This window comes from Macaca fascicularis, chromosome 15 (genome assembly GCF_037993035.2).
Source record: "Macaca fascicularis isolate 582-1 chromosome 15, T2T-MFA8v1.1".
Classification (NCBI taxonomy): domain Eukaryota; kingdom Metazoa; phylum Chordata; class Mammalia; order Primates; family Cercopithecidae; genus Macaca; species Macaca fascicularis.
Window position 1 is genome coordinate 116,541,785 of NC_088389.1, and position 18,010 is coordinate 116,559,794.

Sequence of the window (18,010 nt, forward strand, 5' to 3'; positions counted from 1 at the left end):
GTTCATACGGCATTATTCATAATAGCCAAAATGTGGAAACACTCCAAATGCCCATCAACTGATGACGAATAAACCACATGTGGTCCATCCACAGGATGGATTAATCAGCCACTGAAGGGAATGCAGTACTGATGCATGCTGCAACCCTGATGAGCCCTGAAGCATTTATACTCAGTCAAAGCAGCCAGACAGGCCAGGCGCAGTGGCTCATGCCTGTAATCCCACCACTTTAGGAAGCTGAGGTGGGCGGATCACTTGAGGTCAGGCGTTCGAGACCAGCCTAGCCAACATGACGAAACCCCATCTCTACTAAAAGTACAAACGTTAGCCAGGCCTGGTGGTGGGTGCCTGTAACCCCAGCTACTCGGGAGGCTGAGGCAGGAGAATCGCTTGAACCTGGGAGGCGGAGGTTGCAGTGAGCCGAGATCACGCCACTGCACTCCAGCCTGGGCAACAGAACGAGATGCCCTCTCAAAAAAAAGCCAGACACAAAAGGCCACACATATATGATTCTATTGACGGGAAATTGTCCAGATGAGGCAAATCAAGAGACACAAAGTAAATTAGCAATTGGCTGTCTAGGGCTGTGGGGACTGAAGGTAAATGAAGAGAGAACTAAGAGATACAGAGTTTCTTTTGTGCCAATAAAAATGTTCTGAAATTGACTGTGGTGATGGCTGCATAATTTTGTGAATACACCCAGAACCCATGAATTGTAAATTTTCTATGAATCATAGGGAATGCAAATTATATCTTAATAAAGCTGCTATAGTTTTTTAAAAACCAACCAAAGATCACCCAGAAGGCTTCGAGCAGCAGCTTCGTGGGCTGTGCTCTGCACGGGAGGCAGAATGAGAGCACGAGACATGGAGCCGGCCAGACCTGAGGCCTTGATGGGCTCTACCACTGACCAGGTGGTGTGACGCTGCCACAGAACTTCACCCCTCCCGTGGGCCTGGGGTCCTCAAATCAGGAAAACAGCAACTCTTTCCCAGGCTGGCTGCGAGCTGTAAATACGATAATTCCCGTAAAGCCCTGAGCCTGGGAAGTGGGACTGGAGGCCAGCACCCTTGGTTAGGGTCCAGTCATCCCAGGACCAGGTTCTCCTTTGTTGTATCTCAGGGAGCCAAGCCCACAAGGGAGGGCAGAGTCTAGAGAAAGCCAGGCAGCACATAAAAGAAACAAAATGCTTCAGGATAGGGGTACCTTCTAGAAACTCTTGGCAAAAATTCCCCAGTTACCTGCTGTCTCTGGTCGTTGTTTTCACTCAGGTCTCTGGAAGCTACAGCTTCGTTCCCCTTTTTGGTGACCTCTTCTATTCGCTCCTCACACTGTTCCTTCACCTCCTTCATCTGACTGATGCACTGGCTCCTTTGGTGAGAGAAAGCAAAGGAAGGGCCTGATGTCTGTGGCTGTGTCTCTGCTGGACGGTGACATCCACTTCCATAAGAGACACGGACCATCTTCCGGCTTCAGGCGCTTCATCTGAAGAGCGCGCTTAAGACAGGGCAACGTGTGCGTTCAACGATTAAACAACTAAAAGAAACACACTAAAAATAATCATCCCATTGTTCTAAAGCAGTGAACTTTACTGATTAGGAAAAAAATTTTTTTTAACATACAATCTGTAGAATAAAAAAGTACATATATGTTTTGGTCTTCATCCCTGGCTACTGCCACAGAGCTCTTAAAACCCTTGGAAGTTCCTGAGGGGGTATCTGGCTCGTCACAACCAGCCCCTCTGGACCAGACTTGAGTTTATACTAATGAGGGGTCTTGGGAGTGGGGAAGGATGGGCGTCAGAGAGTTTCAGGGCGGAGGCTGACTGCCAGAAGAACCCGCCACATGTCTGGAAAGTTGGAACTTTCAGCTCCACCTCCTCCGGGGTGGGGAGAAGGACTGGAGATTGAGTTCAACCCCGTGGCTGACAGTTTTATCAATCATGCTATATAAAAGACTCAGACAAACTCCGGACCACAAGGCTTAGGGAGCTTTCGGGCTGGGGAATATCATGATGCACTGGATGGGAATGGCTGACTCCACGGGGCGGCCGCTCCTGTCCCCACCATGGCACCAGCCCTCACCTTAGGACTCTACCACTGGGCTGTTGTGCAAAAGTCAAAACAGCTTTCCTGAATTCCGTGACAGTCATTCTGGCAAATGATCAAACCTGAGGGGGTGGTAGGTAATCCTAAAGCTGTGGCCAGCCAGGCAGAAATGAGGGGGGCTGGGGGACACGTGGGACTTATGGCTGGCATCTGAAGTGGGAGCAGGCGTGTGGGGTGGAGCCACTTAACCCGGGGGTCTGTGCTAAGTGGGGAGTATCAAAACTTGAACTGGAGGACACTCAGCTGAAGTGTTGTTGCATTGCTTCAGCTTTCTGCCTGGAATTTATTTGAGGAGTATTTCGACAAGTGCCAGAGCTATGAAGTAATTAGGAGAATTACCCACTCATTTTGTAAATAAGAATGCTAAGGGGTGACACGGTTGTCTGGCACGGACCAGGGTCAGAGACAGGCGGAAACCGAAGCCAGACTCCAGGGCACTTTCCTGTCGTGCTCTCTCTACCACACAGCTCGCCTTTTCTGAGTCGCAGGCATTTCAGAGCCAAATGTGAGTGAGGACCACACTCAACCTCTGCCTCTTGGAATATACCCTTCAGTGCAAAGCACCATGGGGTCACAATGTACCACACACGGAGAAGAGGACCAGGTGCTGCGGAAACAATGCAGTGCAGAGTTCCTGACCTGGGACAGCTGAGAGATCAGGTGAAAATTTCATTTAAATACAATGCTCACAAACATACAAGCCACAGGTGGTAGACTAGTGCACAGGAGCCGAAACAGAGCGAACAAAAAGCTGTCTGTATACTGTAGAACTGAATGAGCAGGTCATTTGCTATCCCTGAACCTTTAAACCTGCAAAGGGGAAGTACTGGTTGCCCCAGCTCCCAGCCCCGCTAAAATCAAGTACAAAGAGCCTTTATCTCCCAGCCTTGCAGATGAAGTGCGGCTTTCCACGTTCCAGCTTGAGAGCCAGGAGCCGAACTACCTCCATCCTCAATTCTGAGACAAAGGTCATGCAGATTGTGATAGCGTTTTCCTGAAGACTCAGGTTGGCTTTTTCTTACACGTAACTGGCAAGTATTCCAGCACTAACTGGAGCTAAATTGGAGAGAAATACAGGACTTGGCCACTAGTGATTATTCTAACTGGGGCAACTGATGGCCAGAGTACCACTGATGGAACATGTTCACTACAAGGATCTATGGGGGCAGGTGATTCCATCACCCAGGGCACCGACCATCACTGTATTACTTTACGTTCCAGTATCAACACTGGAAACTGTCTCCTCATAGCAGGGAGATGAGATGGCGAGTGGTTCATCTCATGTGCTGACTCCAGGTGTTTCAGGGAGAAAGAACGCAAGGCTATTTTCAGATGGAGAGCAGTGATTGCTTAGCGATGCCTGCCACAGGTGTAGGAGAGTAAAAAGTGGGATGTGTGCTGGCTGATTCAAACAGAAAGAACGCTAAGAACACTACCTTGTACATCAGGAAACCTGGCCTTTCCATCAGCTTTTGTGTTCTTGGCACTGCCTTCTATAGAAGGATTAGACCAGACAGGATGTTTTAAGGGAGGGAGTGCAGAATTAAGGGAGGGCCCGAAGAATTTGCACAAATTGCACACTTTAGGCAGGTGTCCATTTATAAGTTTGCTGACAAAGTGTTCGTACTTTGTATCAGATTCTCTCAAAGGGCCTATAAACCAAAGAAAGTTAAGAATAACTAGCTCTTTTTTGCTTCCAACACTCCACGAACATTATCCCTGGGAAGCATCGCATATCTGGTACAGGGCCTTGGGCACAAGTAGTGAAACAGACGCAGCCAGAAAGAGCTTTCAATCTAGGTATCGACCTGCCAGGAGCAAAAGGAGTGCATCCTACAAGTGTCTCCAGCCCAGCTTAGAGGTGTCCACCCATCGCCTGGGCCCAAGCTCTCCTACGTGGGGAGCAGAGATTCCTTCTTTGTCACTGGGCTCTGATTTCCAGCTAGGTCAAAACCTTCTGGGGCAACATTTATCAAGTGAGGCCATTTGTGACTTTTTATGTTTCAATCTATATGAGGGAAATATTTGTATTAAGGTGTCTTTAAGGATGAATAAGAAGACTGAGGTACTTCATTTCTGTCTAAATGCAATTCTTTAATTATCAGCCTAACTCAAGGTTTCTCAGCCTTAGCACTGTATATGTTTTAGGCCAGATAAAACGTGACTGTGGGAAGCTGTCTTGTGGATTATAGGATGTTTAGCAGTGTGCCTGGCTTCTACCCACTAGATGCCAGCAGCAGCCTCCTTGTAAGCCGTGACAGACGAAAATGTCTCCAAACATTGCCAAAGGCCTATTGGGACAAGACTTCCCCCACATGAGAACCACTGGCATAGCTGAATAAGGTTCCACACACGAGTGACAATCACATTTCCCTTCTACTGACTGGCTGCTCATGTCCTCTACAGAGACGTGTACTTGGGGCTTCATGTTTTCAGTTGTACATGGTTATAAAGTTAGTAGGAAGATATTACGGCAGGTGGACAATGTTTTGGAAGAACATGGAAATCCCCAAGAACGCAATGCATGTGAGACAACTGATTCTCCCAGGTTGCTGGTGACCATGCAGACGGCTCAAATCTTTTCAGAATGCAATTTGACAATTCACACCCAGCAACAGGCTAAACTACAGATGAGCCTTTTAGAAGGAAATAATCCAAAATAGTAATTTTTAAAAGACAGGAGCTATATGGATGTTTTAAATATAATCCAAGTAATATACTTTTTTAAATTTAAAAATTAAAAAATAAGAGGCTGGCTGGGCGCAGTAGCTCACACCTGTAATCCCAGCACTTTGAGAGGCCAAGGCGAACGGATCACTTGAGGTTAGGCGTTTGAGACCAGCCTGGCCAATATGGTGAAACCCCATCTCTACTAAAAATACCAAAATTAATCAGGTGTGGTGGTGCGTGCCTGTAATCCCAGCTACTCAGGAGACTGGGGCAGGAGAATCACTTGAACCCAGGAGGCAGAGGTTGCAGTGAAGCGAGATCGCGCCACTGCACTCCAGCCTGGGAAACCAGAGCAGCGAAACTCCATCTCCAAAAAAAAAAAAAAAAAAAAAAAAGATCCTATAGCTAATGTGTTGTCATTATTTAGGAGAAAAATTATGGCAATGGATATTTTTATCCTTAAAATCCCTTTTTATCATTGTATATCTACCTAATTTTGCTTTTAAAAATAAAATTTTTGTGGCCGGGTGCGGTGGCTCACACCTGTAATCCCAGCACTTTGGGAAGCCGAGGCGGGCAGATCATGAGGTCAGGAGTTTGAAACCAGCCTGACCAATGACACGGTTTTAGTAGAAACCCCGGGTATTGTGGCAGACACCTGTAATCCCAGCTACTCAGCAGGCTGAGGCAGAAGAACTGCTTGTATCTGGGAGGTGGAGGTTGCAGTGAGCTGAGATTGCACTGCTGCACTCCATCCAGCCTGGGGGACAGAGTGAGACTCCATCTCAAAAAAAAAAAAAATATATATATATATATACACACACACACACACACACACACATATACACACACACACATATATATACACATATACACACACATATACATAATACAAGTAAGTAAAAGAATGATTAAATTTTTTTGATGATGACTGCAATTAAGTAAACATTCGTGTGAACTTGGGCATGGACTGGATAGAGTTAAGTCAAAGGGAAAAGGGCAGTCATGAGGGCTGGGCTGTGGGTGGCTGGTTCTCTCTGAATCCCAAACTGCCTACACATTAGCTGTATTGTTTTTATGAGGGAAAAAAGTGGAAAAAATAAACACAACCTTATCCTGTGACCTGTAAGCTGGTTTTTACTATCTTCCCACGGGGCTTAGCTCACTTTTCAATAGTTTAATATTGCTTGGCTTTGATTATAAAAGTACTCCATTCTCACTGTACTTAATGCAAAAATTTGGAAAATCACTGAAAAGTCTAAAAAAAACCCAAAATGCCCACACCGTGATCACCAGGCAATAAACTATTACTATACCAATATTTTGCCAAAATGTCTTTTAGTCCACGAATCTGATTTAGCTCACGTGGGCACCTGTGAAACACATTTTTAAAGCTTTATGTTGTTGACTTCACCAGTACACCTGTGCCTGACAGAGGTTTTAAGTTACATTTTAAGACATGCTGAGAAATTCGTTTCCTGCTGAGAGCTGGCCTCCTTGTGCGTTTGTGTAGGACATGAATCCGAGAGGGGCCCGGGGGCCCGTGCCTTTCTCAGTCCTGCATGGAGCAGAAGGTGCATGCTCTATCATAGGTTACGTCTCCATCCGCCACCCTCAGCTTAACCCCCTGCCCCCGGTGGCGGGCACCCTGTACTGTGGCACGCACTCTGAGGTGCACTTACAGGTCGTAGGAGAACTTCCTCTCCAGGTTGGTCTGGTTCTTCTGAAACTGGAGGACATCCTGCTGCAGCCTGCCGTAATTCCTCTGCAGGGTCTTCAACTGGTCTACACCAAGGGGACAAGGAATTGCACAGGTTACTGGCACAATAATGTCATGCATTCATTCAAAATATGACAGAGGCAGACTCACACATCAGACCATAAACGGCAAGGACAGAGCAGGACAAAGGAGGGGACGGACAAAAAGCTGAAAACACAGCCCCTCCCCACAGTCACTACACCCCAGCCGTGGAGAGAGCGGTGGAGAGAGCTCCGGAAGAGCAGCAACCCGGAAGAACCTGCGTCTTCATCCTTTTCCAAACGTCTCTCTTAAAGCTCCCTTTTGGCCGCTAGCCTTTAACGTATATCGGAAGCTTCTATGTGCCTGGTCTCTTTCGTAGACATCATAAGCCCCGAGCTGTCCCCAAAGGTCACACATTCCACCCTGCCCTCATCCCCAGCCGACTCATCCTTCCATCTGTAAAACACTGATTTTTGACGTTTGGTCAGATAAGCAGCCACTCCTGCTGACACCCTGCCCTCAGCCACCAGGCTACCCGCCAGCATCCTCCCTCCAGTCATTTATTCACAGCCAAGCCACTCTCCAAGGCCCTGTGCCCATTTAATCACCCAACGCTCTCATCAGGGAAACAGGGGCTTTAAGGAAATTAATCAGCGCCACCCCTACTGCCCTGATGACTCGGCTCACAAAAGAGCCCCAGTGGGCAAAGGGCCGAAACTGGGGCAGAGGGGAGTGCAGCTACCAGGGGGATACCAGAGTGGACAGGAGCAGCAGCCAGGCCCGGACACAGCCGGGACACACAGGCCAGGACATAGGTAGGCATCCCCGAGGTGTGCCCTCACAACACTAGACCTACAACAGTCTCAGGTGGAAAATGAAGTGAAATAAAACAGAAGGATTCTGTGAATTATGACACACACAACACGGACTCATCCCAAAAGCCTGCACGTGATACCGTCAAGAGACAAAGCTGTGGTGAAGAGAACAGCTGGGTGGGAGCTGGGCCCAGAGAGAGAGGGGACTGGTGACTTCGGCATGGGTGAGGGGCCCTGGAGTGGCAGGCAGGTGCCATGTTGACTGCAGTGGTGATCCGCGAGACTTTGTTAGGACTTACCCAACTGTACCCACGAGGGGTAAATGTTCTTGTATATCAACAATACTTCAATATGCCTAACTGAACACACCCCGCAATTCAACTAAGCATGAGACAACAGAATACAATTCAGCAGTCAAAGAAATGAATGACTTGTATCACAATGGCATGGACCAATCGCAAATAACTATGCTGAGTGAGAGAAGCCAGGCAAAAAATGATAGCCATCTGTATGCATGCACCCAATTATTATTATTCTTTTTAAATTCTACTTTAAATTCTAGGGTACATGGGCACAACGTGCAGGTTACATATGTATACATGTGCCATGTTGGTGTGCTGCACCCATTAACTCGTCATTTACAATAGGTATTTCTCTTAATGCCATCCCTCTCCCCCTCCCCCCACCCCACAACAGACCCCAGTGTGTGATGTTCCCCACCCTGTGTCCAAGCGTTCTCATTGTTCAATTCCCACCTATAAGTGAGAATATGCAGTATTTGGTTTTCCGTCCTTGTGATCGTTTGCTCAGAATGATGGTTTCCAGCTTCATCCATGTCCCTACAAAGGATGTGAACTCATCCTTTTTTATGGCTGCACAGTATTCCATGGTGCATATATGCCACATTTTCTTAATCTAGTCTATCACTGATGGATATTTGGGTTGATTCCAAGTCTTTGCTATTGTGACTAGTGCCACAATAAACATATGTGTGCATGTGTCTTTACGGTAGCATGATTTATAATCCTTTGGGTATATACCCAGTAATGGGATCGCTGGGTCAAATGGTATTTCTAGTTCTAGATCCTTGAGGAATCACCGCACTGTCTTCCACAATTGTTGAACTAGTTTACACTCCACCAACAGCATAAAAGCGTTCCTATTTCTCCACATCCTCTCCAGCACCCGTTGTTTCCTGACTATTTAATGATCGCCATTCTAACTGCTGTGAAATGGTATCTCATTGTGTTTTTGATTTGCATTTTTCCGATGACCAGTGATGATGAGCATTTTTTCATGTGTCTGTTGGCTGCATAAATGTCTTCTTTTGAGAAGTAGACACTTCAAATCCTTTGCCCACTTTTTGATGGGATTATTTGATTTTTTTCTTCTAAATTTGTTTAGGTTCTTTGTAAGTTCTGGGTATCAGCCGTTTGTCAGTTGGGTAGATTGCAAAGATTTTCTCCCATTCTGCAGGTTGCCCGTTCACTCTGATGGTAGTTTCTTTTGCTGTGCAGAAGCTCTTTAGTTTAATTAGATCCCATTTGCCTATTTTGGCTTTTGCTGCCATTGCTTTTGGTGTTTTAGTCATGAAGTCCTTCCCCATGCCTATGTCTTGAATGGAATTGCCTAGGTTTTCTTCTAGAGTTTTTATGGCTTTAGGTCTAACATTTAAGTCTTTAATCCATCTTGAATTAATTTTTGTATAAGATGTAAGGAAGGGATCCAGTTTCAGCTTTCTACATATGGCTAGCCAGTTTTCCCAGCGCCATTTATTAAATAGGGAATCCTTTCCCCATTTCTTGTTTTTGTCAGGTTTGTCAAAGATCAGATGGCTGTAGATATGTGGTATTATTTCCAAGGGCTCTATGCTGTTCTATTGGTCTATACCTCTGTTTTGGTACCAGTACCATGTTGTTTTGGCTACTGTAGCCTTGTAGTATAGTTTGAAGTCAGGTAGCATTAATGCCTCCAGCTTTGTTCTTTTGGCTTAGGATTGACTTGGCAATGCAGGCTTTTTGGTTCCATATAAACTTTAAAGTAGTTTTTTCCAATTCTGTGAAGAAAGTCATTGGTAGCTTGATGGGGATGGCAATGAATCTATAAATTACCTTGAGCAGTATGGCCATTTTCACGTATTGATTCTTCCTATCCATGAGCATGGTATGTTCTTCCATTTGTTTGTGTCCTCTTTTATTTCACTGAGCAGTGGTTTGTAGTTCTCCTTGAAGAGGTCCTCCACATTCCTTGTAAGTTAGATTCCTAGGTATTTTATTCTCGTTGAAGCAATTTTGAATGGGAGTTCACTCATGATTTGGCTCTCTGTCTGTTATTGGTGTATAGGAATGCTTGTGGTTTTTGCACATTGATTTTGTATCCTGAGACTTTGCTGAAGTTGCTTATCAGCGTAAGGAGATTTTGGGCTGAGATGATGGGGTTTTCTAAATATACAATCATGTCATCTGCAAACAGGGACGATTTGACTTCCTCTTTTCCTAACTGAATACCCTTTCTTTCTCTTGCCTGATTGCCCTGGCCAGAACTTCCAATACTATGTTGAACAGGAGTGGTGAGAGAGGGTATCCCTGTCTTGTGCCAGTTTTCAAAGGGAATGCTTCCAGTTTTTGCCCATTCACTATGATATTGGCTGTGGGTTTGTCATAAATAGCTCTTATTATTTTGAGATACGTCCCATCAATACCTAGTTTATTGAGAGTTTTTAGCATGAAAAGCGGTGGAATTTTGTCAAAGGTCTTTTCTGCATCTATGGAGATAATCATGTGGTTGTCTTTGGTTCTGCTTATATGCTGGATTACGTTTATTGATTTGCATATGTTGAACCAGCCTTGCAGCCCAGGGATGAAGCCAACTTGATCGTGGTGGATAAGCTTTTTGATGTGCTGCTGGATTCGGTTTGCCAGTACTTTATTGAGGATTTCTACATCGATGTTCATCAGGGATATTGGTCTAAAATTCCCTTTTTTTGTTGTATCTGTCAGGCTTTGGTATCAGGATGACGTCGGCATCATAAAATGAGTTAGGGAGGATTCCCTCTTTTTCAATTGATTGGAATAATTTTAGAAAGAATGGTACCAGCTCCTCTATGTACCTCTGGTAGAATTCGGCTGTGAATCCGTCTGGTCCTGGACTTTTTTGGTTGGTAGGCTATTAATCATTGTCTCAATTCCAGAACCTGTTATTGGTCTATTCAGGGATTCAGCTTCTTCCTGGTTTAGTCTTGGGAGGGTGTATGTGTCCAGGAATTTATCCATTTCTTCTAGATTTTCTAGTTTATTTGGGTAGAGGTGTTTATAGTACTCTCTGATTGTAGTTTGTGTTTCTGTGGGATCGGTGGTGATATCCCCTTTATCATTTTTTATTGCGTCTATTTGATTCTTCTCTCTTTTTTTCTTTATTAGTCTTGCTAGCAGTCTATCAATTTTGTTGATCTTTTCAAAAAACCAGCTCCTTGATGCATTGATTTTTTGAAGGGTTTTTTGTGTCTCTATCCCCTTCAGTTCTGCTCTAATCTTAGCTATTTCCTGCCTTCTGCTGGCTTTTGAATGTGTTTCCTCTTGCTTCTCTAGTTCTTTTAACTGTGATGTTAGGGTGTCTATTTTAGATCTTTCCTGCTTTCTCCTGTGGGCATTTAGTGCTATAAATTTCCCTCTGAACACTGCTTTGTGTCCCAGAGATTCTAGTATGTTGTGTCTTTATTCTCACTGGTTTCAAAGAACATCTTTATTTCTGCCTTCATTTTGTTATTTACCCAGTAGTCATTCAGGAGCAGATTGTTCAGTTTCCATGTAGTTGAGTGGTTTTGATTGAGTTTCTTAGTCCTGAGTTCTAGTTTGATTGCACTGTGGTCTGAGAGACAGTTTGTTATAATTTCTGTTCTTTTACATTTGCTGAGGAGTGCTTTACTTCCAACTATATGGCCAATTTTGGAATAAGTGTGACGTGGTGCTGAGAATATATTCTGTTGATTTGGGGTGGAGAGTTCTGTAGATGTCTATTAGGTCCGCTTGGTGGAGAGCTGAGTTCAATTCCTGGATATCCTTGTTAACTTTCTGTCTCGTTGATCTGTCTAATGTTGACAGTGGGGTGTTAAAGTCTCCCATTATTATTGTGTGGGAGTCTAAGTCTCTTTGTAGGTCTCTAAGGACTTGCTTTATGAATCTTGGGCATGCATCCAATTATTTAAAATGCAAACTAGTCTACATGGCAGACCAGAGGCTGCCTGAGGAAAACGGATCACCACGGCACACAAGCAAACTTTTGGGGGTGATGAGTATGTTCCCTGTGTTGACTTTGGTGGAGTTACTCGACATGTATGCTCTATCAAAACTGCTGTCCAACTGAACCTTTACGTGATACCCCCCTACCCTCAGCCCCACAGCCAGGCAGCCTCTTCAACTCTGTGTAACCCTATGTTTCCCCCAAACACATTTCACAAAGTGACTCCTTTTCACATAAGACTTTCTAATATTCTTAGAACCTGACTTAGAACTAGAACTCTAAACCAGCAATGATCAAAAGAACTCTAATGCAAGTTGTATAGGGAATTTTTAACTTCCCAGTAGCCACACTTTTAGAGTAAAAATTATTCAACCCAACAGATGATGTAGCCCAACAGTATGGACCTGGCTGACCCTCCTGTCACAGAGGAAGGAGGAGCCCACCCCTTGACAAAGGACAGCACCCCATTTCCCGCCCCGTGGCTGCTTCAGAAGGACTCAAAGGAAAACCAATCCCCAGCTGCCAAGTGGAGTCACAGGAGCAAAGAGGGGGAACTAAATTGTGCTGGACAGGTTTTCCAAGTTTCATGCAATCGAAATTCAGCATGACCCAATTCACAGGTCACATGTATACCATGTGTATATGTAACAGAGCATGTGCCTGTCGTAAGTACTATTTCTATTTCTTAACACATTCATGAGTGACATTCTGAACTCTTCTGTATCTAACAGCTTGCAATGTATTTGGCAATATTGTTTTAAAAGGAAAAGTCTCTTAATGAGATAGAGTTAGGCAAAAAGAATAAAGATTGCTCAGTGACTCATGATACTATCTGCCATGAGATTATCATGGAGACCCACCTGGGCCTAGAGAAGAACGAGAGAAATAGAGCTTCCTCCTAAAAACAGCGCCTGGCGTGGAGGAGCGAGCGGAACTTACCTTGCAGCACTCGGATGAGCCTCTCGCCTGTGGTGATGTTATTCACCAACACCGCCTGCAAGGAAGATACACACGCATGAAACACCCAAACCAACACCTCAGCCTGACAGCCACATGCGATGGAAACCAAAGATGGGGCCGCCCTCCCCAACCCAGTGCCGCTGGCGCTCAGTGCTTGGCCTGGACCCTCCCGTGTCTGCTGCTGAAAAGGAACAGCCTGACCTAGAGATCAGCTCCCCACCGCCACCTCTGGACCCGAGCAAAAGCCAGCGGGTCCGGACTCCACTCCAGCCCAGGAAACGCAGCTCCTCCAGGAGAGCGCCAACCAGGCCCTGCTTCCTCCTGCCCGACACAGCGGAGGTTCTGGGCACCCAGAGGACCAATCAGCAACCTCACACTGCACCACACCGCCCACCACTCCACAGCAAACCACACCACACACACCACATCAAACCACACCACACACACACCACACCACACACCGCACACCACTCCACACCAAACCACACCACACACACCACTCCACACCAAACCACACCACACACACCACTCCACACCAAACCACACCATACACACACCACACCGCCCACCACTCCACACCAAACCACACACCACTCCACACCAAACCACACCATACACACACCACACCGCACACCACACCGCACACCACTCCACACCAAACCACACCACACACACATCAAACCACACCACACACACACCACACCGCACACCACTCCACACCAAACCACACCACACACACATCAAACCACACCACACACACACCACACCGCACACCACTCCACACCAAACCACACCACACACACACCACACCACATACACCACACACCACACCGCACACCAGTCCACACCAAACCACACCACACACACACCACACCGCACACCAGTCCACACCAAACCACACCACACACACATCAAACCACACCACACACCACACCACACACCGCACACCAGTCCACACCAAACCACACCACACACACATCAAACCACACCACACACACACCACACCACACACCGCACACCAGTCCACACCAAACCACACCACACACACACACCACACACCGCACACCAGTCCACACCAAACCACACCACACACACATCAAACCACACCACACACACACCACACCCCGCACACCAGTCCACACCAAACCACACCACACATCAAACCACACCACACACACACACCACACACCGCCCACCACTCCACAGCAAACCACACCACACACACATCAAACCACACCACACACACACCACACCACACACACCACACACCGCACACCACTCCACACCAAACCACACCACACACACACCACACCACACACACACCACACCACACACACACCACACCGCCCACCACTCCACATCAAACCACACCACACACACACCACACCGCATACACCACACACCGCACACCACTCCACACCAAACCACACCACACACACACCACACCACACACGACACACCACTCCACACCAAACCACACCACGACACACATCAAACCACACCACACCACACACACGACACACCTCACACCACTCCACACCAAACCACACAACACACACACCACATACACGACACACCTCACACCACACCAAACCACACCACACCACACACACCAAACCACACCACGACACACCACACACAACACACCACACACACCACACCAAACCACACCACACCACGACACACCACACCACACACACATCAAACCACACGACACACACCACACACACACCAAACCACACACCACACACCACACACGACACACCACACCAAACCACATACACACCACTCCACACCATACCACCAGACCACACCACACACCACACCACACCACGCCATAACTCCACACCACACACACCACTCCACACACCCCACACACACCACTCGACACCACACACACTACACACCACATGACTCCACACAATACCAAACCACACCACACACACCAAACCACACCACGCCACAACACACCACGCACACCACTCCACACCACCCACACCACTCCACACACACCATTCCGCACCCCACACACACCACTCCACATCACACACACACCACACACACTACACACCATATGACTCCACACCACACCAGACCACACCACACACCACTCCACACCAAACCACACCACGCCACAACTCCACACCACACACACCACTCCACACCTAACCACACCACTTCACATCAAACCACACCACGACACACACCACCCACACTCCACCACACACACACCACTCCACACCACACACACTCCACACCACACACCACTCCACATCACACACACCAAACCACACACACCACTCCACACCAAACCACATCACACCACACAACACACACATCACATCACCACACCATACACTGCTCCACACAACACCACAGCATGCCACTCCACACCAAACCACACACCACACCATGCCACACCACTCCACACAACACACACCACGGCACACACACAAAACCACAGCACACCATACACCACCACACACACCACACCACTTCACACCAAACCACACACACCACTCCACATACACACATCACACACTCCACACACACACCATGCCACACCACTCCACACAACACGCCACACACCATTCCACACCAAACCACACCATACACCATTCCACACCCCACACAACACACCACACACACAACATACCACACATCAGACTGCTCCACTCCACACACATCACACTACTCCAAACACACCAAACCATACACATCACATACTGCTCCACACAACACCATACATCACACACTGCTCTACACCACACATCACATACCATACCACACCAAACCAAACCACGCCACACCACACCACTCTACACCAAAGCACTCTACACCACACCGGCTCACACTGCATAGCTCCGCACCACTCCACCCCACACCAGCTCACACTGCACAGCTCCGCACCGCTCCACCCCACACCAGCTCACACTGCACAGCTCCACACCGCTCCACCCCACACCAGCTCACACTGCACAGCTCTGCACCGCTCCACCCCACACCAGCTCACACTGCATAGCTCCGCACCACTCCACTCCACACCAGCTCACACTGCACAGCTCCGCACCACTCTACACCAGCTCACACTGCACGGCTCCGCACCGCTCCACACCAGCTCACACTGCACGGCTCCACACCGCTCCACACCAGCTCACACTGCACAGCTCCGCACCACTCCAGCTCACACTGCACAGCTCCGCACCACTCCAGCTCGCACTGCACAGCTCCGCACCACTCCAGCTCACACTGCACAGCTCTGCACTCCACACCAGCTCACATGCACAGCTCCGCACCACTCCACCCCACACCAGCTCACATGCACAGCTCCGCACCACTCCAGCTCACACTGCACAGCTCCACACCACCCCACACCAGCTCACACTGCACAGCTCCGCACCACTCCACACCAGCTCACACTGCACAGCTCCACTCCACCCCACACCAGCTCACACTGCACAGCTCCGCACCACTCCACACCACACCAGCTCACACTGCACAGCTCTGCACCACTTCACACCACACCAGCTCACACTGCACAGCTCTGCACCACTCCATACCACACCAGCTCACACTGCACAGCTCCGCACCGCTCCACCCCACACCAGCTCACACTGCACAGCTCCACACCGCTCCACACCAGCTCACATGCACAGCTCCGCACCACTCCAGCTCACACTGCACAGCTCCACTCCACCCCACACCAGCTCACACTGCACAGCTCTGCACCACTCCACACACCAGCTCACACTGCACAGCTCTGCACCACTCCACACCACACCAGCTCACACTGCACAGCTCCGCACCACTCCACACCACACCAGCTCACACTGCACAGCTCCGCACCGCTCCACACACCAGCTCACACGGCACAGCTCCACACCGCTCCACACCAGCTCACATGCACAGCTCCGCACCACTCCAGCTCACACTGCACAGCTCCACTCCACCCCACACCAGCTCACACTGCACAGCTCTGCACCACTCCACACACCAGCTCACACTGCACAGCTCTGCACCACTCCACACCACACCAGCTCACACTGCACAGCTCCGCACCACTTCACCCCACACCAGCTCACACTGCACAGCTCTGCACCGCCCCACACCAGCTCACACTGCACAGCTCCACACCACCCCACACCACACCAGCTCACACTGCACAGCTCTGCACCGCCCCACACCAGCTCACACTGCACAGCTCCGCACCGCACCACTCCACACCAGCTCACACTGCACAGCTCCACACCACTCCACTCCACACCAGCTCACACTGCGCAGCTCCGCACCACCCCACACCAGCTCACACTGCACAGCTCCGCACCACTTCACCCCACACCAGCTCACACTGCACAGCTCTGCACCACTCCACACACCAGCTCACACTGCACAGCTCCGCACCACTCCATACCACACCAGCTCACACGGCACAGCTCTGCACCACTTCACCCCACACCAGCTCACACTGCACAGCTCCACACCACTCCACTCCACACCAGCTCACACTGCGCAGCTCCGCACCACCCCACACCAGCTCACACTGCACAGCTCCGCACCACTTCACCCCACACCAGCTCACACTGCACAGCTCTGCACCACTCCACACACCAGCTCACACTGCACAGCTCCGCACCACTCCATACCACACCAGCTCACACGGCACAGCTCTGCACCACTTCACCCCACACCAGCTCACACTGCACAGCTCTGCACCACCCCACACCAGCTCACACTGCACAGCTCCGCACCACTCCACACCACACCAGCTCACACTGCACAGCTCCGCACCACCCCACACCAGCTCACACGGCACAGCTCTGCACCACTTCACCCCACACCAGCTCACACTGCACAGCTCCGCACCACTTCACCCCACACCAGCTCACACTGCACAGCTCTGCACCACCCCACACCAGCTCACACTGCACAGCTCCGCACTTCACTCCACACCAGCTCGCACTGCACAGCTCCGCACCGCTCCACTCCACTCACCACACCAGCTCACACTGCACAGCTCCGCACCGCACCACTCCACCCCACACCACACCAGCCCAGGTCTCCCTCGTTCAGAGCTCAAACTCCGAATTCCAGGTTGGCTAAAAAAGAAAAGGGAATGCAGTGGCCACTCCACTAACAAGACCTCTTGATGCATTTGAACTTCTGGCCTCCTCCTGTCCACAGAGTCTATAAGCTTAGGCACTGGAGGGTTTCACACACAGTCTCACCATGCTGGGAAAGTCAACAGCAGAGGAGGGCAGAAGCCACACAGAATCCAGATAACAACAAAGTGAAAAGGAGGAAGAGTGAGTGTCAAGGTCAGTGTAACAACTGGCCAATATGCCGTGACAAGTCACTTTATGCCAGGAGCTCTTCTAAGCCCTCCACATCTACTCGCTCTTTTTTTTTTTTTTTTTTTAATTTTTTTTTGAGACAGTTTTGCTCTGTCGCCAGGCTGGGGTGCAATGGCACAATCTCTG

General features: G+C 48.8%; 1 protein-coding gene across 4 annotated transcripts in view; it reads right to left on the reverse strand.

Moving 5' to 3' along the window:
- The window catches only part of GOLM1 (golgi membrane protein 1), a 75,130-nt gene that overhangs the window by 13,121 nt on the left and 43,999 nt on the right, over nt 1-18,010 (reverse strand). For all 4 annotated transcript variants that reach the window (XM_074017755.1, XM_045373026.2, XM_074017754.1 and 1 more), the window contains exons 4-6: nt 12,513-12,567; nt 6,461-6,563; nt 1,242-1,371 (exon numbers count right to left, since the gene is read on the reverse strand). In XM_074017755.1, coding sequence (XP_073873856.1) covers nt 1,242-1,371; nt 6,461-6,563; nt 12,513-12,567 — 288 coding nt within the window. The remainder of the gene's footprint in view (nt 1-1,241; nt 1,372-6,460; nt 6,564-12,512; nt 12,568-18,010) is intronic.